Consider the following 27851-nt stretch of genomic DNA (forward strand, 5'->3'; position numbering starts at 1 on the left):
TTTCTGACCGGTGCACGTCAGCCTGTTTTTAAGCAATCTCGGAGTTTTGCCACTGCTTTCTTTTCAGTCGCGGATTTTGCGACGTAGAGAAATAATTTCTCCCTCGGAAACTTTCCCAAATGGAAAAGACTTTGTGATACTTGAGTCGGCGATTGTTGCGCTTCTGCTGTCTTTGAGACTCAGCTGCCCTTCTCCATTTCTCTTTTTTTAATATGAACAAAACATTAAAAAAAAAAAAAAAAAAAAAAAGGAGTATTGTTCCGTAACCAGAAGGAGGAGTAGCTACAGGCACCGTAAGGCTTTTACATGTAATCACCTCTCGCGCTTTGTTAGGCCTCTGGCTTTGCTTGAGTCTTTGTTGAATTGCGATTGCATTCAAGGCTTACTGGAGTGGGGGAGTTTCAAAATGCTAATAAATATTTGCATTAAAAACTAAATAGTTGAAACTTGCTAAATGAAATTATTGTGCGGCCGTTCCTCAAAGAATCTCGATTTGTCAGCAGTAGATCCGCTTGCGGGACTGACGATCGCAGCTGTGAATGACTCTGAATTAAACCGTTTGAAGAAGCGGAATAAGACAACTTGTTACGTTTTTCTGAATATCCAACCTGAAGCTCCCCCCGGCGCAGCGCAAGGCCGTTACCTCTTGTCCCGTCGCTAGTTACCTGGGAGAAGCGGCCAACCCCCACCACGCTACAAGCACCTTTTGGGTAGTTGTAAAGAGGCGATAAGGTCTCTCTCCCCTGAGCCTCCCCTCCTCCGGACGAAACAATCCCAGTTCTCTCAGCCGCTACCCATAGGTCTTGTGCTCCAGTCCCTTCACCAGCTTTGTTGCCCTCCTCTGGCCACGCTCCAGAGCCTCAACGTCTTTCTTGTAGTGAGGAGCCCAAAGCTGCACGCAGTACTCGAGGAGCGGCCTCACCAGCGCTGAGTACAGAGGGATGATCACCTCCCTCGTCCTGCTGACTACATGATTTCTGATCCAAGCCAGGATGCCGTTGGCCTTCTTGGCCCCCTGGGCACGCTCCTGGCTCATGTTCAGGCGGCTGTTGACTAATGCCTCCAGATCCGTTTCCTCCGCGCAGCTTTCCAGCCTCTCTGCCCCGAGCCTGTTGCGTTGCATGGGGTTGTTGTGACCAAAGTGCAGGACCCGGCGTTTGGTCTCGTAGATGCTCCTGCAATTGGCCTCGGCCCAGCGATCCAGCCTATCCGGATCCCTGTGTAGGGCCTTCCTACCCTCAGGCAGATCAAGCCTTCCTCCCAACATGGTGTCGCCTGCAAACTTACTGAGGGTGCGCTCAATCCCCTCGTCCAGATCATCAACTGAAATAGAAATCAGGACCGGACCAAACGCTGACCCCCTGGGGAACGCCGCTAGCATACACCGCCAGCTGGATTGAACTCCATTCAGCACCACTCTCTGGGCCCGGCCGTCCAGCCAGGTTCTGACCCGGCAGAGTACACCTGTCCAAGCCATGGGCTGCCACCTTCTCTGGGAGAATACCGTGGGAGACAGAGTCAAAGGCTTCACTGAAGTCTAGGTAGACTACATCCACAGCCTTTGCCTCATCCACTAGTCGGGTCACCTGGTCATAGAAGGAGATCGGGTCGGTCAAGCAGGACCTGTCTTTAAGGAACCCGCGCTGGCTAGGCCCGGTCCCCTGGTTGTCCAGCACACGCCCTGTGATCTCACTCCGGGTGATCTCCTCCATGACCTTCCCCGATACTGAGGTCAGGCTGACAGGCCTGTAGTTCCCCAGATCCTCCATCCGACCCTTCTTGGAGGTGGGCGTCTGTGTGGCTCCAAGTATCGGTAGCAAGACGGTTCGTTATATACGTATACCCAATGTGAGATTAAAACTCAGAAAGGAGACAAATATTTGCCCAACCGGTTTATTGTAGAAAGTTTTGGTTAGCTAGGCCGGGGGATGGGAGGTGGGATGACGAAAGCAATAGTAAAAAGACAGAAAAGAAAAGCAAGGATTTGTTACAGGAATGCAGAGATGGTTACCACCGCAGTGTGACAGTGTTTCATGATTCTGGTTGGAAGCAGGGGTGGAGGGGCAGGTTCTCTTTCTCGGTCGATCACAGGCGGAAGGAAAACACAGCAAGGGAAAAGCGCGCACAAAGGTTTTGCAGAGTCCATACACATATATATATACTGTCTGGTTCTCCTTGGGTTGCTCATAGTAACGGCACGTCCAGCACCGGTGCAACAGTCAGAACAGACAGAAGTAAAGAAGGCACTGGGAATTGAGGGGCGTTTATTCTGCTCCCCGGCCCCGTCTTCCAGCTCAGGGGGCTGAGTACCCTGAGAATAGCTGGTCTCACTGCTAAAGCCAGAAGTGAAGAAGGCGTTGAGAACTTCAGCCTTTTCCTCCTCCTCGGTGGTGATGTTCCCCACCGCGTCGAATAAAGAAGGGAGATTCTCCTTGGCCCTCCTCTTGCTACTAATACGTTCGTAAAAACATTGTTTTCATCATCTCGAACAATGGCGGCCAGACTAAGGTCTTGCTGGGCTTTGGCTTGTCGAATTTTCTCCCTGCGCATGCTAGCAACATCCTGGCACTCTCCCCGAGTTGCCCGTCCTTCATCCAAAGATGGCAAACTCCTGGCCTGCCCCGCCAACATTTGACGGTCATTTGACGGGAGGGATCGGCACCAAAAAGCCCCCAGCGCCTAAGTCCCTGAGCCCCGATAAGCACCGGGCCGACGGGAGCGGAGCCGCCTACAGGGCGGGGACAAGCTTAAAGGGCAGGCGAGACAGCCAACCGAGGCGCGAGAACGGCCGGCACGGCTCTGTCGGCCCAATGAGCGCCGCCGAGGGCCGTGCCGAGCCGTGCCGAGCCGTGCCGAGCCGAGCCGTGCCGAGCCGAGCCGAGCCGAGCCGAGCCGAGGAGCTTTGGGGCTGAGGGAGTGTTGTAGCGAGCGGGCGCCGTCATGGCCGGCGGGATCGTTAGGTCGCCGGTCGCCTGGCGCGGTGGCGCCGCTCTCTTGGGAAAAGTCGCCCGCCAGGAGTTCTCTGCCAACGTTATCCGCGAGGAGGAGCCGTTGTGGACGAGGAGGTAGCCGCGGCTTTGTCGTGCGTCGCGCGATTCTTCCCTTGCCCTCCTGTCCCACCCCTCCCCCACCCTAGCGCGCTCGCAGGCCCTCTGGAACGAGCGCCCGTTGCGGTGCCGGCGAGTGCGGCGGGGCGAGCGGCGACCTTGCCGCGGGGCGGGGCGTGGCGGGGCGGGCGGACGGGCCTTTCTGGCTGGTGATGCTCGCTACTGCAGCGCCTCCTCTAAAACCCCGCGCTCCTTCGGTGCCACGGGGCTGCCGTGGCGCATACTGGGTCGCTGGTGCCGTCTGGCTCGCCTGGCTTCCCTGCGCCACCGTGTGGTTGTGTGCGCGTGTGTAGAGGCGGGCCTGTGACGCTGAAGCGCTTGGTGGCAGCCGCGGGCGCTTGCCGCGCGCGATATCTATCCCTTTGGCGCTGCTAGTCGTGCTAGTTCCATTCGAATTAGTTGACCGTTTCCTACAGGCCGGTGGTATTCACGTGTCGAAGGCGATAACCTTTGCCTCGACGTGGAAGTGTCTGACGTAGCGCCAGCCTCACCGTGCTAATCCAAAGCGTTCTTTCACCGGAGTCCGCGGTGTTCTTGAGGATGGAGTGTTAACACGGCCTCCGTCGGGATAACCCCAGGTTCTTTGAAAATGCCTTGGTCAAAAGTAGGATAGGAAGGCAATATTTGGCCATAACTGAAGGATGGTGAGCCACCGTTTGCCGCTTGAGTGGTTAAGCAGGGTCTTAATATGAGAGTGAAATAAGCGCAAATGGAGGTGGTTTTGTTTGGGTTTAAAATCGCTCTGTGCTCGTAGCAGCAGGAGCCTGTGAAAACATGGTTTGTGCATAGAAGGGAGAGGGCTTTGCCAATTCAAAGATCCCTTAGGAAGAATCGCTGTTTTGTCTTGCGTTTGGGGTACGCGTTCAGTGGGGCGTAGCGATCTGCTTCAGCTATTGCCTTTCTCCGAAGCCAATCCCGTTTTAAGCGTGTCCTCTTCCTCCAGTGCCTTGCGTTCCATGATATTTCACCGCAAGCTCCTACGCTTTTTTCCTAGCCGCTCCCCAGAAGGCCGTTGTGAGGTTATCCGGAGCAGAAGATTGTGGCGCACCTGTAAGTACCGTGGAAACTTTCTGTACTCTAAACGGTGCCTGTAAGTGGTATGTAATTTAGTAGGCTCTGTCCCGTCGCCTCGTTTCCTCTTGGTGTTGCAAAGAGGCACAGTAGGCTATTTGGGGCTTCCCGACGCCATAATCTTTTGCCTCTAGCTTGTAACAGAGCTGAGCGTTTTGACTAAGGGAAGTGAGAGAAAGCGATGCTCATTTCTGGGTACGTACTTGTAGTGCAAAATGCAGTGCTGTTCAGAAGTATGGCCCGATGCCTGTTCTCGCTGTTTCCAGACAGTGGTCATGGCTCTAATATGGAGAAGAGGGCTTGGGGTTTTGAGCAGGTCGGAGGCGAGGAAGGAGAGAGCTGGCTGAGGGGTGCTGGATGTTTCATTTTCAGCTACAGAAGTCAAGTCCCATGGCTTTGGCGTGGGCTCACAAAGCCTACATCGAGTTTTTCTTTTCTGCCGGAAAGACTTAGGTTGCCCGAAGATACAATGGGGGGCTGGAAGCCCGAGACCAATCTGGCTTCTGTGCCCGATTTGTAGTCCGTTACTCTCTAGCTGGGGGTGGGGAGGGGGTTAGGAAGAAAAGGAAAAAAAAAAGATGGCAAGTCCCATAGCTGTCCCTCCCCCCATTATGCGTAATCGGACTTTGTAGCTTTGCTTGGAACGTGTCAGTTGCAGAAAGGCAGTAATTTGAAGAGCAGCGCTTGAATGGCAAAGAACTAGTTAACCGCGTTCTGTGGATGGTTCTCTGCTCACCTTCCTTGGCTTCCTGCCCTCTCCACTCTTCATTGTGTTGTGGCATGCTCCGTTACGTAACGTTATTTCCTTCTCCAGCTTCTTGGCCGTTTGATGATTGTTGGCGAGAAGTGTGCTGCTAACCTGGGCCTGACCAATGGATTTCGGATGGCTGTGAGATACCCACCCTCAGTCCCTTCAGACTACCGCGCACGTCTCTGTATTCTGGATGGCCGTCAGTTGGGCCAGCCTCCTGGCTAAGATGTTTGCACCGCAGGAGTTGCTGCACGCGTACGGATCGCCACCGAATGGATTTCACGTGTTGCCCGTCAGCCTAGCCACCGTTGACATATAATTGTTTTTGGTGGGTGTCTGTGGAGGGCAATGAAAAGCTTTGAGCAGCATTTGCACAATAAAGATGGAGCATGGGGATATCATCTCTGTCTCTCTTGTCTTACTGATGGAAATGATTCTGCAAGTTAAAACGGTGGGTCTCCGTCTCCCAAAGACAATATAGGATGTGCTGTGTGTTTGAGGCCTTGCCGTCTTCCCCCAGCTTCCAAATAAAAGGGCGTGGGTTTTATCGCGTACTAGCAGCATCGACAAGCAGCAGGCGTAGAATTAGAGAAGAATAACGTAGGAAGAATGCTTCCAGCTGTCGTCTGATGTATGGCCCCGTCCCGAGGCCGAACAAACTCCACCCGCATGATTTCTGACCGGTGCACGTCAGCCTGTTTTTAAGCAATCTCGGAGTTTTGACACTGCTTTCTTTTCAGTCGCGGATTTTGCGACGTAGAGAAATAATTTCTCCCTCGGAAACTTTCCCAAATGGAAAAGACTTTGTGATACTTGAGTCGGCGATTGTTGCGCTTCTGCTGTCTTTGAGACTCAGCTGCCCTTCTCCATTTCTCTGTTTTTAATATGAACAAAACATTAAAAAAAAAAAAAAAAAAAAAAAAAAAGGAGTATTGTTCCGTAACCAGAAGGAGGAGTAGCTACAGGCACCGTAAGGCTTTTACATGTAATCACCTCTCGCGCTTTGTTAGGCCTCTGGCTTTGCTTGAGTCTTTGTTGAATTGCGATTGCATTCAAGGCTTACTGGAGTGGGGGAGTTTCAAAATGCTAATAAATATTTGCATTAGAAATTAAAGACTTGAAACTTGCTAAATGAAATTATTGTGCGGCCGTTCCTCAAAGAATCTCGATTTGTCAGCAGTAGATCCGCTTGCGGGACTGACGATCGCAGCTGTGAATGACTCTGAATTAAACTGTTTGAAGAAGCGGAATAAGACAACTTGTTACGTTTTTCTGAATATCCAACCTGAAGCTCCCCCCGGCGCAGCGCAAGGCCGTTACCTCTTGTCCCGTCGCTAGTTACCTGGGAGAAGCGGCCAACCCCCACCACGCTACAAGCACCTTTTGGGTAGTTGTAAAGAGGCGATAAGGTCTCTCTCCCCTGAGCCTCCCCTCCTCCGGACGAAACAATCCCAGTTCTCTCAGCCGCTACCCATAGGTCTTGTGCTCCAGTCCCTTCACCAGCTTTGTTGCCCTCCTCTGGCCACGCTCCAGAGCCTCAACGTCTTTCTTGTAGTGAGGAGCCCAAAGCTGCACGCAGTACTCGAGGAGCGGCCTCACCAGCGCCGAGTACAGAGGGATGATCACCTCCCTCGTCCTGCTGACTACATGATTTCTGATCCAAGCCAGGATGCCGTTGGCCTTCTTGGCCCCCTGGGCACGCTCCTGGCTCATGTTCAGGCGGCTGTTGACTAATGCCTCCAGATCCGTTTCCTCCGCGCAGCTTTCCAGCCTCTCTGCCCCGAGCCTGTTGCGTTGCATGGGGTTGTTGTGAACAAAGTGCAGGACCCGGCGTTTGGTCTCGTAGATGCTCCTGCAATTGGCCTCGGCCCAGCGATCCAGCCTATCCGGATCCCTGTGTAGGGCCTTCCTACCCTCAGGCAGATCAAGCCTTCCTCCCAACATGGTGTCGCCTGCAAACTTACTGAGGGTGCGCTCAATCCCCTCGTCCAGATCATCAACTGAAATAGAAATCAGGACCGGACCAAACGCTGACTCCCTGGGGAACGCCGCTAGCATACACCGCCAGCTGGATTGAACTCCATTCAGCACCACTCTCTGGGCCCGGCCGTCCAGCCAGGTTCTGACCCGGCAGAGTACACCTGTCCAAGCCATGGGCTGCCACCTTCTCTGGGAGAATACCGTGGGAGACAGAGTCAAAGGCTTCACTGAAGTCTAGGTAGACTACATCCACAGCCTTTGCCTCATCCACTAGTCGGGTCACCTGGTCATAGAAGGAGATCGGGTCGGTCAAGCAGGACCTGTCTTTAAGGAACCCGCGCTGGCTAGGCCCGGTCCCCTGGTTGTCCAGCACACGCCCTGTGATCTCACTCCGGGTGATCTCCTCCATGACCTTCCCCGATACTGAGGTCAGGCTGACAGGCCTGTAGTTCCCCAGATCCTCCATCCGACCCTTCTTGGAGGTGGGCGTCTGTGTGGCTCCAAGTATCGGTAGCAAGACGGTTCGTTATATACGTATACCCAATGTGAGATTAAAACTCAGAAAGGAGACAAATATTTGCCCAACCGGTTTATTGTAGAAAGTTTTGGTTAGCTAGGCCGGGGGATGGGAGGTGGGATGACGAAAGCAATAGTAAAAAGACAGAAAAGAAAAGCAAGGATTTGTTACAGGAATGCAGAGATGGTTACCACCGCAGTGTGACAGTGTTTCATGATTCTGGTTGGAAGCAGGGGTGGAGGGGCAGGTTCTCTTTCTCGGTCGATCACAGGCGGAAGGAAAACACAGCAAGGGAAAAGCGCGCACAAAGGTTTTGCAGAGTCCATACACATATATATATACTGTCTGGTTCTCCTTGGGTTGCTCATAGTAACGGCACGTCCAGCACCGGTGCAACAGTCAGAACAGACAGAAGTAAAGAAGGCACTGGGAATTGAGGGGCGTTTATTCTGCTCCCCGGCCCCGTCTTCCAGCTCAGGGGGCTGAGTACCCTGAGAATAGCTGGTCGCACTGCTAAAGCCAGAAGTGAAGAAGGCGTTGAGAACTTCAGCCTTTTCCTCCTCCTCGGTGGTGATGTTCCCCACCGCGTCGAATAAAGAAGGGAGATTCTCCTTGGCCCTCCTCTTGCTACTAATACGTTCGTAAAAACATTGTTTTCATCATCTCGAACAATGGCGGCCAGACTAAGGTCTTGCTGGGCTTTGGCTTGTCGAATTTTCTCCCTGCGCATGCTAGCAACATCCTGGCACTCTCCCCGAGTTGCCCGTCCTTCATCCAAAGATGGCAAACTCCTGGCCTGCCCCGCCAACATTTGACGGTCATTTGACGGGAGGGATCGGCACCAAAAAGCCCCCAGCGCCTAAGTCCCTGAGCCCCGATAAGCACCGGGCCGACGGGAGCGGAGCCGCCTACAGGGCGGGGACAAGCTTAAAGGGCAGGCGAGACAGCCAACCGAGGCGCGAGAACGGCCGGCACGGCTCTGTCGGCCCAATGAGCGCCGCCGAGGGCCGTGCCGAGCCGTGCCGAGCCGTGCCGAGCCGAGCCGTGCCGAGCCGAGCCGAGCCGAGCCGAGCCGAGGAGCTTTGGGGCTGAGGGAGTGTTGTAGCGAGCGGGCGCCGTCATGGCCGGCGGGATCGTTAGGTCGCCGGTCGCCTGGCGCGGTGGCGCCGCTCTCTTGGGAAAAGTCGCCCGCCAGGAGTTCTCTGCCAACGTTATCCGCGAGGAGGAGCCGTTGTGGACGAGGAGGTAGCCGCGGCTTTGTCGTGCGTCGCGCGATTCTTCCCTTGCCCTCCTGTCCCACCCCTCCCCCACCCTAGCGCGCTCGCAGGCCCTCTGGAACGAGCGCCCGTTGCGGTGCCGGCGAGTGCGGCGGGGCGAGCGGCGACCTTGCCGCGGGGCGGGGCGTGGCGGGGCGGGCGGACGGGCCTTTCTGGCTGGTGATGCTCGCTACTGCAGCGCCTCCTCTAAAACCCCGCGCTCCTTCGGTGCCACGGGGCTGCCGTGGCGCATACTGGGTCGCTGGTGCCGTCTGGCTCGCCTGGCTTCCCTGCGCCACCGTGTGGTTGTGTGCGCGTGTGTAGAGGCGGGCCTGTGACGCTGAAGCGCTTGGTGGCAGCCGCGGGCGCTTGCCGCGCGCGATATCTATCCCTTTGGCGCTGCTAGTCGTGCTAGTTCCATTCGAATTAGTTGACCGTTTCCTACAGGCCGGTGGTATTCACGTGTCGAAGGCGATAACCTTTGCCTCGACGTGGAAGTGTCTGACGTAGCGCCAGCCTCACCGTGCTAATCCAAAGCGTTCTTTCACCGGAGTCCGCGGTGTTCTTGAGGATGGAGTGTTAACACGGCCTCCGTCGGGATAACCCCAGGTTCTTTGAAAATGCCTTGGTCAAAAGTAGGATAGGAAGGCAATATTTGGCCATAACTGAAGGATGGTGAGCCACCGTTTGCCGCTTGAGTGGTTAAGCAGGGTCTTAATATGAGAGTGAAATAAGCGCAAATGGAGGTGGTTTTGTTTGGGTTTAAAATCGCTCTGTGCTCGTAGCAGCAGGAGCCTGTGAAAACATGGTTTGTGCATAGAAGGGAGAGGGCTTTGCCAATTCAAAGATCCCTTAGGAAGAATCGCTGTTTTGTCTTGCGTTTGGGGTACGCGTTCAGTGGGGCGTAGCGATCTGCTTCAGCTATTGCCTTTCTCCGAAGCCAATCCCGTTTTAAGCGTGTCCTCTTCCTCCAGTGCCTTGCGTTCCATGATATTTCACCGCAAGCTCCTACGCTTTTTTCCTAGCCGCTCCCCAGAAGGCCGTTGTGAGGTTATCCGGAGCAGAAGATTGTGGCGCACCTGTAAGTACCGTGGAAACTTTCTGTACTCTAAACGGTGCCTGTAAGTGGTATGTAATTTAGTAGGCTCTGTCCCGTCGCCTCGTTTCCTCTTGGTGTTGCAAAGAGGCACAGTAGGCTATTTGGGGCTTCCCGACGCCATAATCTTTTGCCTCTAGCTTGTAACAGAGCTGAGCGTTTTGACTAAGGGAAGTGAGAGAAAGCGATGCTCATTTCTGGGTACGTACTTGTAGTGCAAAATGCAGTGCTGTTCAGAAGTATGGCCCGATGCCTGTTCTCGCTGTTTCCAGACAGTGGTCATGGCTCTAATATGGAGAAGAGGGCTTGGGGTTTTGAGCAGGTCGGAGGCGAGGAAGGAGAGAGCTGGCTGAGGGGTGCTGGATGTTTCATTTTCAGCTACAGAAGTCAAGTCCCATGGCTTTGGCGTGGGCTCACAAAGCCTACATCGAGTTTTTCTTTTCTGCCGGAAAGACTTAGGTTGCCCGAAGATACAATGGGGGGCTGGAAGCCCGAGACCAATCTGGCTTCTGTGCCCGATTTGTAGTCCGTTACTCTCTAGCTGGGGGTGGGGAGGGGGTTAGGAAGAAAAGGAAAAAAAAAAGATGGCAAGTCCCATAGCTGTCCCTCCCCCCATTATGCGTAATCGGACTTTGTAGCTTTGCTTGGAACGTGTCAGTTGCAGAAAGGCAGTAATTTGAAGAGCAGCGCTTGAATGGCAAAGAACTAGTTAACCGCGTTCTGTGGATGGTTCTCTGCTCACCTTCCTTGGCTTCCTGCCCTCTCCACTCTTCATTGTGTTGTGGCATGCTCCGTTACGTAACGTTATTTCCTTCTCCAGCTTCTTGGCCGTTTGATGATTGTTGGCGAGAAGTGTGCTGCTAACCTGGGCCTGACCAATGGATTTCGGATGGCTGTGAGATACCCACCCTCAGTCCCTTCAGACTACCGCGCACGTCTCTGTATTCTGGATGGCCGTCAGTTGGGCCAGCCTCCTGGCTAAGATGTTTGCACCGCAGGAGTTGCTGCACGCGTACGGATCGCCACCGAATGGATTTCACGTGTTGCCCGTCAGCCTAGCCACCGTTGACATATAATTGTTTTTGGTGGGTGTCTGTGGAGGGCAATGAAAAGCTTTGAGCAGCATTTGCACAATAAAGATGGAGCATGGGGATATCATCTCTGTCTCTCTTGTCTTACTGATGGAAATGATTCTGCAAGTTAAAACGGTGGGTCTCCGTCTCCCAAAGACAATATAGGATGTGCTGTGTGTTTGAGGCCTTGCCGTCTTCCCCCAGCTTCCAAATAAAAGGGCGTGGGTTTTATCGCGTACTAGCAGCATCGACAAGCAGCAGGCGTAGAATTAGAGAAGAATAACGTAGGAAGAATGCTTCCAGCTGTCGTCTGATGTATGGCCCCGTCCCGAGGCCGAACAAACTCCACCCGCATGATTTCTGACCGGTGCACGTCAGCCTGTTTTTAAGCAATCTCGGAGTTTTGACACTGCTTTCTTTTCAGTCGCGGATTTTGCGACGTAGAGAAATAATTTCTCCCTCGGAAACTTTCCCAAATGGAAAAGACTTTGTGATACTTGAGTCGGCGATTGTTGCGCTTCTGCTGTCTTTGAGACTCAGCTGCCCTTCTCCATTTCTCTGTTTTTAATATGAACAAAACATTAAAAAAAAAAAAAAAAAAAAAAAAAAGGAGTATTGTTCCGTAACCAGAAGGAGGAGTAGCTACAGGCACCGTAAGGCTTTTACATGTAATCACCTCTCGCGCTTTGTTAGGCCTCTGGCTTTGCTTGAGTCTTTGTTGAATTGCGATTGCATTCAAGGCTTACTGGAGTGGGGGAGTTTCAAAATGCTAATAAATATTTGCATTAGAAATTAAAGACTTGAAACTTGCTAAATGAAATTATTGTGCGGCCGTTCCTCAAAGAATCTCGATTTGTCAGCAGTAGATCCGCTTGCGGGACTGACGATCGCAGCTGTGAATGACTCTGAATTAAACTGTTTGAAGAAGCGGAATAAGACAACTTGTTACGTTTTTCTGAATATCCAACCTGAAGCTCCCCCCGGCGCAGCGCAAGGCCGTTACCTCTTGTCCCGTCGCTAGTTACCTGGGAGAAGCGGCCAACCCCCACCACGCTACAAGCACCTTTTGGGTAGTTGTAAAGAGGCGATAAGGTCTCTCTCCCCTGAGCCTCCCCTCCTCCGGACGAAACAATCCCAGTTCTCTCAGCCGCTACCCATAGGTCTTGTGCTCCAGTCCCTTCACCAGCTTTGTTGCCCTCCTCTGGCCACGCTCCAGAGCCTCAACGTCTTTCTTGTAGTGAGGAGCCCAAAGCTGCACGCAGTACTCGAGGAGCGGCCTCACCAGCGCCGAGTACAGAGGGATGATCACCTCCCTCGTCCTGCTGACTACATGATTTCTGATCCAAGCCAGGATGCCGTTGGCCTTCTTGGCCCCCTGGGCACGCTCCTGGCTCATGTTCAGGCGGCTGTTGACTAATGCCTCCAGATCCGTTTCCTCCGCGCAGCTTTCCAGCCTCTCTGCCCCGAGCCTGTTGCGTTGCATGGGGTTGTTGTGAACAAAGTGCAGGACCCGGCGTTTGGTCTCGTAGATGCTCCTGCAATTGGCCTCGGCCCAGCGATCCAGCCTATCCGGATCCCTGTGTAGGGCCTTCCTACCCTCAGGCAGATCAAGCCTTCCTCCCAACATGGTGTTGCCTGCAAACTTACTGAGGGTGCGCTCAATCCCCTCGTCCAGATCATCAACTGAAATAGAAATCAGGACCGGACCAAACGCTGACTCCCTGGGGAACGCCGCTAGCATACACCGCCAGCTGGATTGAACTCCATTCAGCACCACTCTCTGGGCCTGGCCGTCCAGCCAGGTTCTGACCCGGCAGAGTACACCTGCCCAAGCCATGGGCTGCCATCTTCTCTGGGTGAATACCGTGGGAGGCAGAGTCAAAGGCTTCACTGAAGTCTAGGTAGACTACATCCACAGCCTTTGCCTCATCCACTAGTCGGGTCACCTGGTCATAGAAGGAGATCGGGTCGGTCAAGCAGGACCTGTCTTTAAGGAACCCGCGCTGGCTAGGCCCGGTCCCCTGGTTGTCCAGCACACGCCCTGTGATCTCACTCTGGGTGATCTCCTCCATGACCTTCCCCGATACTGAGGTCAGGCTGACAGGCCTGTAGTTCCCCAGATCCTCCATCCGACCCTTCTTGGAGGTGGGCGTCTGTGTGGCTCCATGTATCGGTAGCAAGACAGTTCGTTATATACGTATACCCGATGTGAGATTAAAACTCAGAAAGGAGACAAATATTTGCCCAACCGGTTTATTGTAGAAAGTTTTGGTTAGCTAGGCCGGGGGATGGGAGGCGGGATGACGAAAGCAATAGTAAAAAGACAGAAAAGAAAAGCAAGGATTTGTTACAGGAATGCAGAGATGGTTACCACCGCAGTGTGACAGTGTTTCATGATTCTGGTTGGAAGCAGGGGTGGAGGGGCAGGTTCTCTTTCTCGGTCAATCACAGGCGGAAGGAAAACACAACAAGGGAAAAGCGCGCACAAAGGTTTTGCAGAGTCCATACACATATATATATACTGTCTGGTTCTCCTTGGGTTGCTCATAGTAACGGCACGTCCAGCACCGGTGCAACAGTCAGAACAGACAGAAGTAAAGAAGGCACTGGGAATTGAGGGGCGTTTATTCTGCTCCCCGGCCCCGTCTTCCAGCTCAGGGGGCTGAGTACCCTGAGAATAGCAGGTCTCACTGCTAAAGACGGAAGTGAAGAAGGCGTTGAGAACTTCAGCCTTTTCCTCCTCCTCGGTGGTGATGTTCCCCACCGCGTCGAATAAAGAAGGGAGATTCTCCTTGGCCCTCCTCTTGCTACTAATATGTTCGTAAAAACATTGTTTTCATCATCTCGAACAATGGCGGCCAGACTAAGGTCTTGCTGGGCTTTGGCTTGTCGAATTTTCTCCCTGCGCATGCTAGCAACATCCTGGCACTCTCCCCGAGTTGCCCGTCCTTCATCCAAAGATGGCAAACTCCTGGCCTGCTCCGCCAACATTTGACGGTCATTTGACGGGAGGGATCGGCACCAAAAAGCCCCCAGCGCCTAAGTCCCTGAGCCCCGATAAGCACCGGGCCGACGGGAGCGGAGCCGCCTACAGGGCGGGGACAAGCTTAAAGGGCAGGCGAGACAGCCAACCGAGGCGCGAGAACGGCCGGCACGGCTCTGTCGGCCCAATGAGCGCCGCCGAGGGCCGTGCCGAGCCGAGCCGAGCCGAGCCGAGCCGAGCCGAGCCGAGCCGAGCCGAGCCGAGCCGAGCCGAGCCGAGCCGAGCCGAGCCGAGCCGAGGAGCTTTGGGGCTGAGGGAGTGTTGTAGCGAGCGGGCGCCGTCATGGCCGGCGGGATCGTTAGGTCGCCGGTCGCCTGGCGCGGTGGCGCCGCTCTCTTGGGAAAAGTCGCCCGCCAGGAGTTCTCTGCCAACGTTATCCGCGAGGAGGAGCCGTTGTGGACGAGGAGGTAGCCGCGGCTTTGTCGTGCGTCGCGCGATTCTTCCCTTGCCCTCCCGTCCCACCCCTCCCCCACCCTAGCGCGCTCGCAGGCCCTCTGGAACGAGCGCCCGTTGCGGTGCCGGCGAGTGCGGCGGGGCGAGCGGCGACCTTGCCGCGGGGCGGGGCGGGGCGGGGCGGGCGGACGGGCCTTTCTGGCTGGTGATGCTCGCTACTGCAGCGCCTCCTCTAAAACCCCGCGCTCCTTCGGTGCCACGGGGCTGCCGTGGCGCATACTGGGTCGCTGGTGCCGTCTGGCTCGCCTGGCTTCCCTGCGCCACCGTGTGGTTGTGTGCGCGTGTGTAGAGGCGGGCCTGTGACGCTGAAGCGCTGGGTGGCAGCCGCGGGCGCTTGCCGCGCGCGATATCTATCCCTTTGTCGCTGCTAGTCGTGCTAGTTCCATTCGAATTAGTTGACCGTTTCCTACAGGCCGGTGGTATTCACGTGTCGAAGGCGATAACCTTTGCCTCGACGTGGAAGTGTCTGACGTAGCGCCAGCCTCACCGTGCTAATCCAAAGCGTTCTTTCACCGGAGTCCGCGGTGTTCTTGAGGATGGAGTGTTAACACGGCCTCCGTCGGGATAACCCCAGGTTCTTTGAAAATGCCTTGGTCAAAAGTAGGATAGGAAGGCAATATTTGGCCATAACTGAAGGATGGTGAGCCACCGTTTGCCGCTTGAGTGGTTAAGCAGGGTCTTAATATGAGAGTGAAATAAGCGCAAATGGAGGTGCTTTTGTTTGGGTTTAAAATCGCTCTGTGCTCGTAGCAGCAGGAGCCTGTGAAAACATGGTTTGTGCATAGAAGGGAGAGGGCTTTGCCAATTCAAAGATCCCTTAGGAAGAATCGCTGTTTTGTCTTGCGTTTGGGGTACGCGTTCAGTGGGGCGTAGCGATCTGCTTCAGCTATTGCCTTTCTCCGAAGCCAATCCCGTTTTAAGCGTGTCCTCTTCCTCCAGTGCCTTGCGTTCCATGATATTTCACCGCAAGCTCCTACGCTTTTTTCCTAGCCGTTCCTGAGAAGGCCGTTGTGAGGTTATCCGGAGCAGAAGATTGTGGCGCACCTGTAAGTACCGTGGAAACTTTCTGTACTCTAAACGGTGCCTGTAAGTGGTATGTAATTTAGTAGGCTCTGTCCCGTCGCCTCGTTTCCTCTTGGTGTTGCAAAGAGGCACAGTAGGCTATCTGGGGCTTCCCGACGCCATAATCTTTTGCCTCTAGCTTGTAACGGAGCTGAGCGTTTTGACTAAGGGAAGTGAGAGAAAGCGATGCTCATTTCTGGGTACGTACTTGTAGTGCAAAATGCAGTGCTGTTCAGAAGTATGGCCCGATGCCTGTTCTCGCTGTTTCCAGACAGTGGTCATGGCTCTAATATGGAGAAGAGGGCTTGGGGTTTTGAGCAGGTCGGAGGCGAGGAAGGAGAGAGCTGGCTGAGGGGTGCTGGATGTTTCATTTTCAGCTACAGAAGTCAAGTCCCATGGCTTTGGCGTGGGCTCACAAAGCCTACATCGAGTTTTTCTTTTCTGCCGGAAAGACTTAGGTTGCCCGAAGATACAATGGGGGGCTGGAAGCCCGAGACCAATCTGGCTTCTGTGCTCGATTTGTAGTCCGTTACTCTCTAGCTGGGGGTGGGGAGGGGGTTTAGAAGAAAAGGAAAAAAAAAAAAGATGGCAAGTCCCATAGCTGTCCCTCCCCCCATTATGCGTAATCGGACTTTGTAGCTTTGCTTGGAACGTGTCAGTTGCAGAAAGGCAGTAATTTGAAGAGCAGCGCTTGAATGGCAAAGAACTAGTTAACCGCGTTCTGTGGATGGTTCTCTGCTCACCTTCCTTGGCTTCCTGCCCTCTCCACTCTTCATTGTGTTGTGGCATGCTCCGTTACGTAACGTTATTTCCTTCTCCAGCTTCTTGGCCGTTTGATGATTGTTGGCGAGAAGTGTGCTGCTAACCTGGGCCTGACCAATGGATTTCGGATGGCTGTGAGATACCCACCCTCAGTCCCTTCAGACTACCGCGCACGTCTCTGTATTCTGGATGGCCGTCAGTTGGGCCAGCCTCCTGGCTAAGATGTTTGCACCGCAGGAGTTGCTGCACGCGTACGGATCGCCACCGAATGGATTTCACGTGTTGCCCGTCAGCCTAGCCACCGTTGACATATAATTGTTTTTGGTGGGTGTCTGTGGAGGGCAATGAAAAGCTTTGAGCAGCATTTGCACAATAAAGATGGAGCATGGGGATATCATCTCTGTCTCTCTTGTCTTACTGATGGAAATGATTCTGCAAGTTAAAACGGTGGGTCTCCGTCTCCCAAAGACAATATAGGATGTGCTGTGTGTTTGAGGCCTTGCCGTCTTCCCCCAGCTTCCAAATAAAAGGGCGTGGGTTTTATCGCGTACTAGCAGCATCGACAAGCAGCAGGCGTAGAATTAGAGAAGAATAACGTAGGAAGAATGCTTCCAGCTGTCGTCTGATGTATGGCCCCGTCCCGAGGCCGAACAAACTCCACCCGCATGATTTCTGACCGGTGCACGTCAGCCTGTTTTTAAGCAATCTCGGAGTTTTGACACTGCTTTCTTTTCAGTCGCGGATTTTGCGACGTAGAGAAATAATTTCTCCCTCGGAAACTTTCCCAAATGGAAAAGACTTTGTGATACTTGAGTCGGCGATTGTTGCGCTTCTGCTGTCTTTGAGACTCAGCTGCCCTTCTCCATTTCTCTGTTTTTAATATGAACAAAACATTAAAAAAAAAAAAAAAAAAAAAAAAAAGGAGTATTGTTCCGTAACCAGAAGGAGGAGTAGCTACAGGCACCGTAAGGCTTTTACATGTAATCACCTCTCGCGCTTTGTTAGGCCTCTGGCTTTGCTTGAGTCTTTGTTGAATTGCGATTGCATTCAAGGCTTACTGGAGTGGGGGAGTTTCAAAATGCTAATAAATATTTGCATTAGAAATTAAAGACTTGAAACTTGCTAAATGAAATTATTGTGCGGCCGTTCCTCAAAGAATCTCGATTTGTCAGCAGTAGATCCGCTTGCGGGACTGACGATCGCAGCTGTGAATGACTCTGAATTAAACTGTTTGAAGAAGCGGAATAAGACAACTTGTTACGTTTTTCTGAATATCCAACCTGAAGCTCCCCCCGGCGCAGCGCAAGGCCGTTACCTCTTGTCCCGTCGCTAGTTACCTGGGAGAAGCGGCCAACCCCCACCACGCTACAAGCACCTTTTGGGTAGTTGTAAAGAGGCGATAAGGTCTCTCTCCCCTGAGCCTCCCCTCCTCCGGACGAAACAATCCCAGTTCTCTCAGCCGCTACCCATAGGTCTTGTGCTCCAGTCCCTTCACCAGCTTTGTTGCCCTCCTCTGGCCACGCTCCAGAGCCTCAACGTCTTTCTTGTAGTGAGGAGCCCAAAGCTGCACGCAGTACTCGAGGAGCGGCCTCACCAGCGCCGAGTACAGAGGGATGATCACCTCCCTCGTCCTGCTGACTACATGATTTCTGATCCAAGCCAGGATGCCGTTGGCCTTCTTGGCCCCCTGGGCACGCTCCTGGCTCATGTTCAGGCGGCTGTTGACTAATGCCTCCAGATCCGTTTCCTCCGCGCAGCTTTCCAGCCTCTCTGCCCCGAGCCTGTTGCGTTGCATGGGGTTGTTGTGAACAAAGTGCAGGACCCGGCGTTTGGTCTCGTAGATGCTCCTGCAATTGGCCTCGGCCCAGCGATCCAGCCTATCCGGATCCCTGTGTAGGGCCTTCCTACCCTCAGGCAGATCAAGCCTTCCTCCCAACATGGTGTCGCCTGCAAACTTACTGAGGGTGCGCTCAATCCCCTCGTCCAGATCATCAACTGAAATAGAAATCAGGACCGGACCAAACGCTGACTCCCTGGGGAACGCCGCTAGCATACACCGCCAGCTGGATTGAACTCCATTCAGCACCACTCTCTGGGCCTGGCCGTCCAGCCAGGTTCTGACCCGGCAGAGTACACCTGCCCAAGCCATGGGCTGCCATCTTCTCTGGGAGAATACCGTGGGAGGCAGAGTCAAAGGCTTCACTGAAGTCTAGGTAGACTACATCCACAGCCTTTGCCTCATCCACTAGTCGGGTCACCTGGTCATGGAAGGAGATCGGGTCGGTCAAGCAGGACCTGTCTTTAAGGAACCCGCGCTGGCTAGGCCCGGTCCCCTGGTTGTCCAGCACACGCCCTGTGATCTCACTCTGGGTGATCTCCTCCATGACCTTCCCCGATACTGAGGTCAGGCTGACAGGCCTGTAGTTCCCCAGATCCTCCATCCGACCCTTCTTGGAGGTGGGCGTCTGTGTGGCTCCATGTATCGGTAGCAAGACAGTTCGTTATATACGTATACCCGATGTGAGATTAAAACTCAGAAAGGAGACAAATATTTGCCCAACCGGTTTATTGTAGAAAGTTTTGGTTAGCTAGGCCGGGGGATGGGAGGCGGGATGACGAAAGCAATAGTAAAAAGACAGAAAAGAAAAGCAAGGATTTGTTACAGGAATGCAGAGATGGTTACCACCGCAGTGTGACAGTGTTTCATGATTCTGGTTGGAAGCAGGGGTGGAGGGGCAGGTTCTCTTTCTCGGTCGATCACAGGCGGAAGGAAAACACAACAAGGGAAAAGCGCGCACAAAGGTTTTGCAGAGTCCATACACATATATATATACTGTCTGGTTCTCCTTGGGTTGCTCATAGTAACGGCACGTCCAGCACCGGTGCAACAGTCAGAACAGACAGAAGTAAAGAAGGCACTGGGAATTGACGGGCGTTTATTCTGCTCCCCGGCCCCGTCTTCCAGCTCAGGGGGCTGAGTACCCTGAGAATAGCAGGTCTCACTGCTAAAGACGGAAGTGAAGAAGGCATTGAGAACTTCAGCCTTTTCCTCCTCCTCGGTGGTGATGTTCCCCACCACGTCGAATAAAGAAGGGAGATTCTCCTTGGCCCTCCTCTTGCTACTAATATGTTCGTAAAAACATTGTTTTCATCATCTCGAACAATGGCGGCCAGACTAAGGTCTTGCTGGGCTTTGGCTTGTCGAATTTTCTCCCTGCGCATGCTAGCAACATCCTGGCACTCTCCCCGAGTTGCCCGTCCTTCATCCAAAGATGGCAAACTCCTGGCCTGCTCCGCCAACATTTGACGGTCATTTGACGGGAGGGATCGGCACCAAAAAGCCCCCAGCGCCTAAGTCCCTGAGCCCCGATAAGCACCGGGCCGACGGGAGCGGAGCCGCCTACAGGGCGGGGACAAGCTTAAAGGGCAGGCGAGACAGCCAACCGAGGCGCGAGAACGGCCGGCACGGCTCTGTCGGCCCAATGAGCGCCGCCGAGGGCCGTGCCGAGCCGAGCCGAGCCGAGCCGAGCCGAGCCGAGCCGAGGAGCTTTGGGGCTGAGGGAGTGTTGTAGGGAGCGGGCGCCGTCATGGCCGGCGGGATCGTTAGGTCGCCGGTCGCCTGGCGCGGTGGCGCCGCTCTCTTGGGAAAAGTCGCCCGCCAGGAGTTCTCTGCCAACGTTATCCGCGAGGAGGAGCCGTTGTGGACGAGGAGGTAGCCGCGGCTTTGTCGTGCGTCGCGCGATTCTTCCCTTGCCCTCCCGTCCCACCCCTCCCCCACCCTAGCGCGCTCGCAGGCCCTCTGGAACGAGCGCCCGTTGCGGTGCCGGCGAGTGCGGCGGGGCGAGCGGCGACCTTGCCGCGGGGCGGGGCGGGGCGGGGCGGGGCGGGCGGACGGGCCTTTCTGGCTGGTGATGCTCGCTACTGCAGCGCCTCCTCTAAAACCCCGCGCTCCTTCGGTGCCACGGGGCTGCCGTGGCGCATACTGGGTCGCTGGTGCCGTCTGGCTCGCCTGGCTTCCCTGCGCCACCGTGTGGTTGTGTGCGCGTGTGTAGAGGCGGGCCTGTGACGCTGAAGCGCTGGGTGGCAGCCGCGGGCGCTTGCCGCGCGCGATATCTATCCCTTTGTCGCTGCTAGTCGTGCTAGTTCCATTCGAATTAGTTGACCGTTTCCTACAGGCCGGTGGTATTCACGTGTCGAAGGCGATAACCTTTGCCTCGACGTGGAAGTGTCTGACGTAGCGCCAGCCTCACCGTGCTAATCCAAAGCGTTCTTTCACCGGAGTCCGCGGTGTTCTTGAGGATGGAGTGTTAACACGGCCTCCGTCGGGATAACCCCAGGTTCTTTGAAAATGCCTTGGTCAAAAGTAGGATAGGAAGGCAATATTTGGCCATAACTGAAGGATGGTGAGCCACCGTTTGCCGCTTGAGTGGTTAAGCAGGGTCTTAATATGAGAGTGAAATAAGCGCAAATGGAGGTGCTTTTGTTTGGGTTTAAAATCGCTCTGTGCTCGTAGCAGCAGGAGCCTGTGAAAACATGGTTTGTGCATAGAAGGGAGAGGGCTTTGCCAATTCAAAGATCCCTTAGGAAGAATCGCTGTTTTGTCTTGCGTTTGGGGTACGCGTTCAGTGGGGCGTAGCGATCTGCTTCAGCTATTGCCTTTCTCCGAAGCCAATCCCGTTTTAAGCGTGTCCTCTTCCTCCAGTGCCTTGCGTTCCATGATATTTCACCGCAAGCTCCTACGCTTTTTTCCTAGCCGTTCCTGAGAAGGCCGTTGTGAGGTTATCCGGAGCAGAAGATTGTGGCGCACCTGTAAGTACCGTGGAAACTTTCTGTACTCTAAACGGTGCCTGTAAGTGGTATGTAATTTAGTAGGCTCTGTCCCGTCGCCTCGTTTCCTCTTGGTGTTGCAAAGAGGCACAGTAGGCTATCTGGGGCTTCCCGACGCCATAATCTTTTGCCTCTAGCTTGTAACGGAGCTGAGCGTTTTGACTAAGGGAAGTGAGAGAAAGCGATGCTCATTTCTGGGTACGTACTTGTAGTGCAAAATGCAGTGCTGTTCAGAAGTATGGCCCGATGCCTGTTCTCGCTGTTTCCAGACAGTGGTCATGGCTCTAATATGGAGAAGAGGGCTTGGGGTTTTGAGCAGGTCGGAGGCGAGGAAGGAGAGAGCTGGCTGAGGGGTGCTGGATGTTTCATTTTCAGCTACAGAAGTCAAGTCCCATGGCTTTGGCGTGGGCTCACAAAGCCTACATCGAGTTTTTCTTTTCTGCCGGAAAGACTTAGGTTGCCCGAAGATACAATGGGGGGCTGGAAGCCCGAGACCAATCTGGCTTCTGTGCTCGATTTGTAGTCCGTTACTCTCTAGCTGGGGGTGGGGAGGGGGTTTAGAAGAAAAGGAAAAAAAAAAAAGATGGCAAGTCCCATAGCTGTCCCTCCCCCCATTATGCGTAATCGGACTTTGTAGCTTTGCTTGGAACGTGTCAGTTGCAGAAAGGCAGTAATTTGAAGAGCAGCGCTTGAATGGCAAAGAACTAGTTAACCGCGTTCTGTGGATGGTTCTCTGCTCACCTTCCTTGGCTTCCTGCCCTCTCCACTCTTCATTGTGTTGTGGCATGCTCCGTTACGTAACGTTATTTCCTTCTCCAGCTTCTTGGCCGTTTGATGATTGTTGGCGAGAAGTGTGCTGCTAACCTGGGCCTGACCAATGGATTCCGGATGGCTGTGAGATACCCACCCTCAGTCCCTTCAGACTACCGCGCACGTCTCTGTATTCTGGATGGCCGTCAGTTGGGCCAGCCTCCTGGCTAAGATGTTTGCACCGCAGGAGTTGCTGCACGCGTACGGATCGCCACCGAATGGATTTCACGTGTTGCCCGTCAGCCTAGCCACCGTTGACATATAATTGTTTTTGGTGGGTGTCTGTGGAGGGCAATGAAAAGCTTTGAGCAGCATTTGCACAATAAAGATGGAGCATGGGGATATCATCTCTGTCTCGCTTGTCTTACTGATGGAAATGATTCTGCAAGTTAAAACGGTGGGTCTCCGTCTCCCAAAGACAATATAGGATGTGCTGTGTGTTTGAGGCCTTGCCGTCTTCCCCCAGCTTCCAAATAAAAGGGCGTGGGTTTTATCGCGTACTAGCAGCATCGACAAGCAGCAGGCGTAGAATTAGAGAAGAATAACGTAGGAAGAATGCTTCCAGCTGTCGTCTGATGTTTGGCCCCGTCCCGAGGCCGAACAAACTCCACCCGCATGATTTCTGACCGGTGCACGTCAGCCTGTTTTTAAGCAATCTCGGAGTTTTGACACTGCTTTCTTTTCAGTCGCGGATTTTGCGACGTAGAGAAATAATTTCTCCCTCGGAAACTTTCCCAAATGGAAAAGACTTTGTGATACTTGAGTCGGCGATTGTTGCGCTTCTGCTGTCTTTGAGACTCAGCTGCCCTTCTCCATTTCTCTGTTTTTAATATGAACAAAACATTAAAAAAAAAAAAAAAAAAAAAAAAGGAGTATTGTTCCGTAACCAGAAGGGGGAGTAGCTACAGGCACCGTAAGGCTTTTACATGTAATCACCTCTCGCGCTTTGTTAGGCCTCTGGCTTTGCTTGAGTCTTTGTTGAATTGCGATTGCATTCAAGGCTTACTGGAGTGGGGGAGTTTCAAAATGCTAATAAATATTTGCATTAGAAATTAAAGACTTGAAACTTGCTAAATGAAATTATTGTGCGGCCGTTCCTCAAAGAATCTCGATTTGTCAGCAGTAGATCCGCTTGCGGGACTGACGATCGCAGCTGTGAATGACTCTGAATTAAACTGTTTGAAGAAGCGGAATAAGACAACTTGTTACGTTTTTCTGAATATCCAACCTGAAGCTCCCCCCGGCGCAGCGCAAGGCCGTTACCTCTTGTCCCGTCGCTAGTTACCTGGGAGAAGCGGCCAACCCCCACCACGCTACAAGCACCTTTTGGGTAGTTGTAAAGAGGCGATAAGGTCTCTCTCCCCTGAGCCTCCCCTCCTCCGGACGAAACAATCCCAGTTCTCTCAGCCGCTACCCATAGGTCTTGTGCTCCAGTCCCTTCACCAGCTTTGTTGCCCTCCTCTGGCCACGCTCCAGAGCCTCAACGTCTTTCTTGTAGTGAGGAGCCCAAAGCTGCACGCAGTACTCGAGGAGCGGCCTCACCAGCGCCGAGTACAGAGGGATGATCACCTCCCTCGTCCTGCTGACTACATGATTTCTGATCCAAGCCAGGATGCCGTTGGCCTTCTTGGCCCCCTGGGCACGCTCCTGGCTCATGTTCAGGCGGCTGTTGACTAATGCCTCCAGATCCGTTTCCTCCGCGCAGCTTTCCAGCCTCTCTGCCCCGAGCCTGTTGCGTTGCATGGGGTTGTTGTGAACAAAGTGCAGGACCCGGCGTTTGGTCTCGTAGATGCTCCTGCAATTGGCCTCGGCCCAGCGATCCAGCCTATCCGGATCCCTGTGTAGGGCCTTCCTACCCTCAGGCAGATCAAGCCTTCCTCCCAACATGGTGTCGCCTGCAAACTTACTGAGGGTGCGCTCAATCCCCTCGTCCAGATCATCAACTGAAATAGAAATCAGGACCGGACCAAACGCTGACTCCCTGGGGAACGCCGCTAGCATACACCGCCAGCTGGATTGAACTCCATTCAGCACCACTCTCTGGGCCTGGCCGTCCAGCCAGGTTCTGACCCGGCAGAGTACACCTGCCCAAGCCATGGGCTGCCATCTTCTCTGGGAGAATACCGTGGGAGGCAGAGTCAAAGGCTTCACTGAAGTCTAGGTAGACTACATCCACAGCCTTTGCCTCATCCACTAGTCGGGTCACCTGGTCATGGAAGGAGATCGGGTCGGTCAAGCAGGACCTGTCTTTAAGGAACCCGCGCTGGCTAGGCCCGGTCCCCTGGTTGTCCAGCACACGCCCTGTGATCTCACTCTGGGTGATCTCCTCCATGACCTTCCCCGATACTGAGGTCAGGCTGACAGGCCTGTAGTTCCCCAGATCCTCCATCCGACCCTTCTTGGAGGTGGGCGTCTGTGTGGCTCCATGTATCGGTAGCAAGACAGTTCGTTATATACGTATACCCGATGTGAGATTAAAACTCAGAAAGGAGACAAATATTTGCCCAACCGGTTTATTGTAGAAAGTTTTGGTTAGCTAGGCCGGGGGATGGGAGGCGGGATGACGAAAGCAATAGTAAAAAGACAGAAAAGAAAAGCAAGGATTTGTTACAGGAATGCAGAGATGGTTACCACCGCAGTGTGACAGTGTTTCATGATTCTGGTTGGAAGCAGGGGTGGAGGGGCAGGTTCTCTTTCTCGGTCGATCACAGGCGGAAGGAAAACACAACAAGGGAAAAGCGCGCACAAAGGTTTTGCAGAGTCCATACACATATATATATACTGTCTGGTTCTCCTTGGGTTGCTCATAGTAACGGCACGTCCAGCACCGGTGCAACAGTCAGAACAGACAGAAGTAAAGAAGGCACTGGGAATTGAGGGGCGTTTATTCTGCTCCCCGGCCCCGTCTTCCAGCTCAGGGGGCTGAGTACCCTGAGAATAGCAGGTCTCACTGCTAAAGACGGAAGTGAAGAAGGCATTGAGAACTTCAGCCTTTTCCTCCTCCTCGGTGGTGATGTTCCCCACCACGTCGAATAAAGAAGGGAGATTCTCCTTGGCCCTCCTCTTGCTACTAATATGTTCGTAAAAACATTGTTTTCATCATCTCGAACAATGGCGGCCAGACTAAGGTCTTGCTGGGCTTTGGCTTGTCGAATTTTCTCCCTGCGCATGCTAGCAACATCCTGGCACTCTCCCCGAGTTGCCCGTCCTTCATCCAAAGATGGCAAACTCCTGGCCTGCTCCGCCAACATTTGACGGTCATTTGACGGGAGGGATCGGCACCAAAAAGCCCCCAGCGCCTAAGTCCCTGAGCCCCGATAAGCACCGGGCCGACGGGAGCGGAGCCGCCTACAGGGCGGGGACAAGCTTAAAGGGCAGGCGAGACAGCCAACCGAGGCGCGAGAACGGCCGGCACGGCTCTGTCGGCCCAATGAGCGCCGCCGAGGGCCGTGCCGAGCCGAGCCGAGCCGAGCCGAGCCGAGCCGAGCCGAGGAGCTTTGGGGCTGAGGGAGTGTTGTAGCGAGCGGGCGCCGTCATGGCCGGCGGGATCGTTAGGTCGCCGGTCGCCTGGCGCGGTGGCGCCGCTCTCTTGGGAAAAGTCGCCCGCCAGGAGTTCTCTGCCAACGTTATCCGCGAGGAGGAGCCGTTGTGGACGAGGAGGTAGCCGCGGCTTTGTCGTGCGTCGCGCGATTCTTCCCTTGCCCTCCCGTCCCACCCCTCCCCCACCCTAGCGCGCTCGCAGGCCCTCTGGAACGAGCGCCCGTTGCGGTGCCGGCGAGTGCGGCGGGGCGAGCGGCGACCTTGCCGCGGGGCGGGGCGTGGCGGGGCGGGCGGACGGGCCTTTCTGGCTGGTGATGCTCGCTACTGCAGCGCCTCCTCTAAAACCCCGCGCTCCTTCGGTGCCACGGGGCTGCCGTGGCGCATACTGGGTCGCTGGTGCCGTCTGGCTCGCCTGGCTTCCCTGCGCCACCGTGTGGTTGTGTGCGCGTGTGTAGAGGCGGGCCTGTGACGCTGAAGCGCTGGGTGGCAGCCGCGGGCGCTTGCCGCGCGCGATATCTATCCCTTTGGCGCTTCTAGTCGTGCTAGTTCCATTCGAATTAGTTGACCGTTTCCTACAGGCCGCTGGTATTCACGTGTCGAAGGCGATAACCTTTGCCTCGACGTGGAAGTGTCTGACGTAGCGCCAGCCTCACCGTGCTAATCCAAAGCGTTCTTTCACCGGAGTCCGCGGTGTTCTTGAGGATGGAGTGTTAACACGGCCTCCGTCGGGATAACCCCAGGTTCTTTGAAAATGCCTTGGTCAAAAGTAGGATAGGAAGGCAATATTTGGCCATAACTGAAGGATGGTGAGCCACCGTTTGCCGCTTGAGTGGTTAAGCAGGGTCTTAATATGAGAGTGAAATAAGCGCAAATGGAGGTGCTTTTGTTTGGGTTTAAAATCGCTCTGTGCTCGTAGCAGCAGGAGCCTGTGAAAACATGGTTTGTGCATAGAAGGGAGAGGGCTTTGCCAATTCAAAGATCACTTAGGAAGAATCGCTGTTTTGTCTTGCGTTTGGGGTACGCGTTCAGTGGGGCGTAGCGATCTGCTTCAGCTATTGCCTTTCTCCGAAGCCAATCCCGTTTTAAGCGTGTCCTCTTCCTCCAGTGCCTTGCGTTCCATGATATTTCACCGCAAGCTCCTACGCTTTTTTCCTAGCCGTTCCTGAGAAGGCCGTTGTGAGGTTATCCGGAGCAGAAGATTGTGGCGCACCTGTAAGTACCGTGGAAACTTTCTGTACTCTAAACGGTGCCTGTAAGTGGTATGTAATTTAGTAGGCTCTGTCCCGTCGCCTCGTTTCCTCTTGGTGTTGCAAAGAGGCACAGTAGGCTATCTGGGGCTTCCCAACGCCATAATCTTTTGCCTCTAGCTTGTAACGGAGCTGAGCGTTTTGACTAAGGGAAGTGAGAGAAAGCGATGCTCATTTCTGGGTACGTACTTGTAGTGCAAAATGCAGTGCTGTTCAGAAGTATGGCCCGATGCCTGTTCTCGCTGTTTCCAGACAGTGGTCATGGCTCTAATATGGAGAAGAGGGCTTGGGGTTTTGAGCAGGTCGGAGGCGAGGAAGGAGAGAGCTGGCTGAGGGGTGCTGGATGTTTCATTTTCAGCTACAGAAGTCAAGTCCCATGGCTTTGGCGTGGGCTCACAAAGCCTACATCGAGTTTTTCTTTTCTGCCGGAAAGACTTAGGTTGCCCGAAGATACAATGGGGGGCTGGAAGCCCGAGACCAATCTGGCTTCTGTGCTCGATTTGTAGTCCGTTACTCTCTAGCTGGGGGTGGGGAGGGGGTTTAGAAGAAAAGGAAAAAAAAAAAAGATGGCAAGTCCCATAGCTGTCCCTCCCCCCATTATGCGTAATCGGACTTTGTAGCTTTGCTTGGAACGTGTCAGTTGCAGAAAGGCAGTAATTTGAAGAGCAGCGCTTGAATGGCAAAGAACTAGTTAACCGCGTTCTGTGGATGGTTCTCTGCTCACCTTCCTTGGCTTCCTGCCCTCTCCACTCTTCATTGTGTTGTGGCATGCTCCGTTACGTAACGTTATTTCCTTCTCCAGCTTCTTGGCCGTTTGATGATTGTTGGCGAGAAGTGTGCTGCTAACCTGGGCTTGACCAATGGATTCCGGATGGCTGTGAGATACCCACCCTCAGTCCCTTCAGACTACCGCGCACGTCTCTGTATTCTGGATGGCCGTCAGTTGGGCCAGCCTCCTGGCTAAGATGTTTGCACCGCAGGAGTTGCTGCACGCGTACGGATCGCCACCGAATGGATTTCACGTGTTGCCCGTCAGCCTAGCCACCGTTGACATATAATTGTTTTTGGTGGGTGTCTGTGGAGGGCAATGAAAAGCTTTGAGCAGCATTTGCACAATAAAGATGGAGCATGGGGATATCATCTCTGTCTCTCTTGTCTTACTGATGGAAATGATTCTGCAAGTTAAAACAGTGGGTCTCCGTCTCCCAAAGACAATATAGGATGTGCTGTGTGTTTGAGGCCTTGCCGTCTTCCCC

The 27851-nt window shown here is 54.0% G+C and overlaps 4 protein-coding genes and 5 pseudogenes across 4 annotated transcripts; 5 read left to right on the forward strand and 4 right to left on the reverse strand.

Moving 5' to 3' along the window:
• Window positions 1-176: 176 nt before the first annotated feature.
• LOC121108817 lies at window positions 177-1864 on the reverse strand. Its single transcript, XM_040656970.1, has one exon. The coding sequence runs from the start codon at window positions 1475-1477 to the stop codon at window positions 791-793; it is 687 nt and encodes a 228-aa protein (XP_040512904.1). The 5' UTR covers window positions 1478-1864; the 3' UTR covers window positions 177-790.
• Window positions 1865-2904: 1040 nt separating this feature from the next.
• LOC121108827 lies at window positions 2905-5330 on the forward strand (annotated as a pseudogene).
• A 3180-nt stretch (window positions 5331-8510) lies between these two features.
• Window positions 8511-10936, forward strand: LOC121108828 (annotated as a pseudogene).
• A 487-nt stretch (window positions 10937-11423) lies between these two features.
• Window positions 11424-13771, reverse strand: LOC121108812. Its single transcript, XM_040656965.1, has one exon. It carries the CDS (start codon window positions 12686-12688, stop codon window positions 12002-12004), a length of 687 nt encoding a protein of 228 aa, XP_040512899.1. The 5' UTR covers window positions 12689-13771; the 3' UTR covers window positions 11424-12001.
• A 369-nt stretch (window positions 13772-14140) lies between these two features.
• On the forward strand, window positions 14141-16568 carry LOC121108826 (annotated as a pseudogene).
• Window positions 16569-17044: 476 nt separating this feature from the next.
• LOC121108813 lies at window positions 17045-19580 on the reverse strand. Its single transcript, XM_040656966.2, has one exon. It carries the CDS (start codon window positions 18318-18320, stop codon window positions 17634-17636), a length of 687 nt encoding a protein of 228 aa, XP_040512900.1. The 5' UTR covers window positions 18321-19580; the 3' UTR covers window positions 17045-17633.
• A 162-nt stretch (window positions 19581-19742) lies between these two features.
• LOC121108820 lies at window positions 19743-22155 on the forward strand (annotated as a pseudogene).
• A 476-nt stretch (window positions 22156-22631) lies between these two features.
• LOC121108816 lies at window positions 22632-25165 on the reverse strand. Its single transcript, XM_040656969.2, has one exon. It carries the CDS (start codon window positions 23903-23905, stop codon window positions 23219-23221), a length of 687 nt encoding a protein of 228 aa, XP_040512903.1. The 5' UTR covers window positions 23906-25165; the 3' UTR covers window positions 22632-23218.
• Window positions 25166-25307: 142 nt separating this feature from the next.
• Window positions 25308-27735, forward strand: LOC121108829 (annotated as a pseudogene).
• Window positions 27736-27851: the final 116 nt, after the last annotated feature.

This window comes from Gallus gallus (genome assembly GCF_016699485.2).
Source record: "Gallus gallus isolate bGalGal1 chromosome W unlocalized genomic scaffold, bGalGal1.mat.broiler.GRCg7b W_unloc5, whole genome shotgun sequence".
Classification (NCBI taxonomy): Eukaryota; Metazoa; Chordata; class Aves; order Galliformes; family Phasianidae; genus Gallus; species Gallus gallus.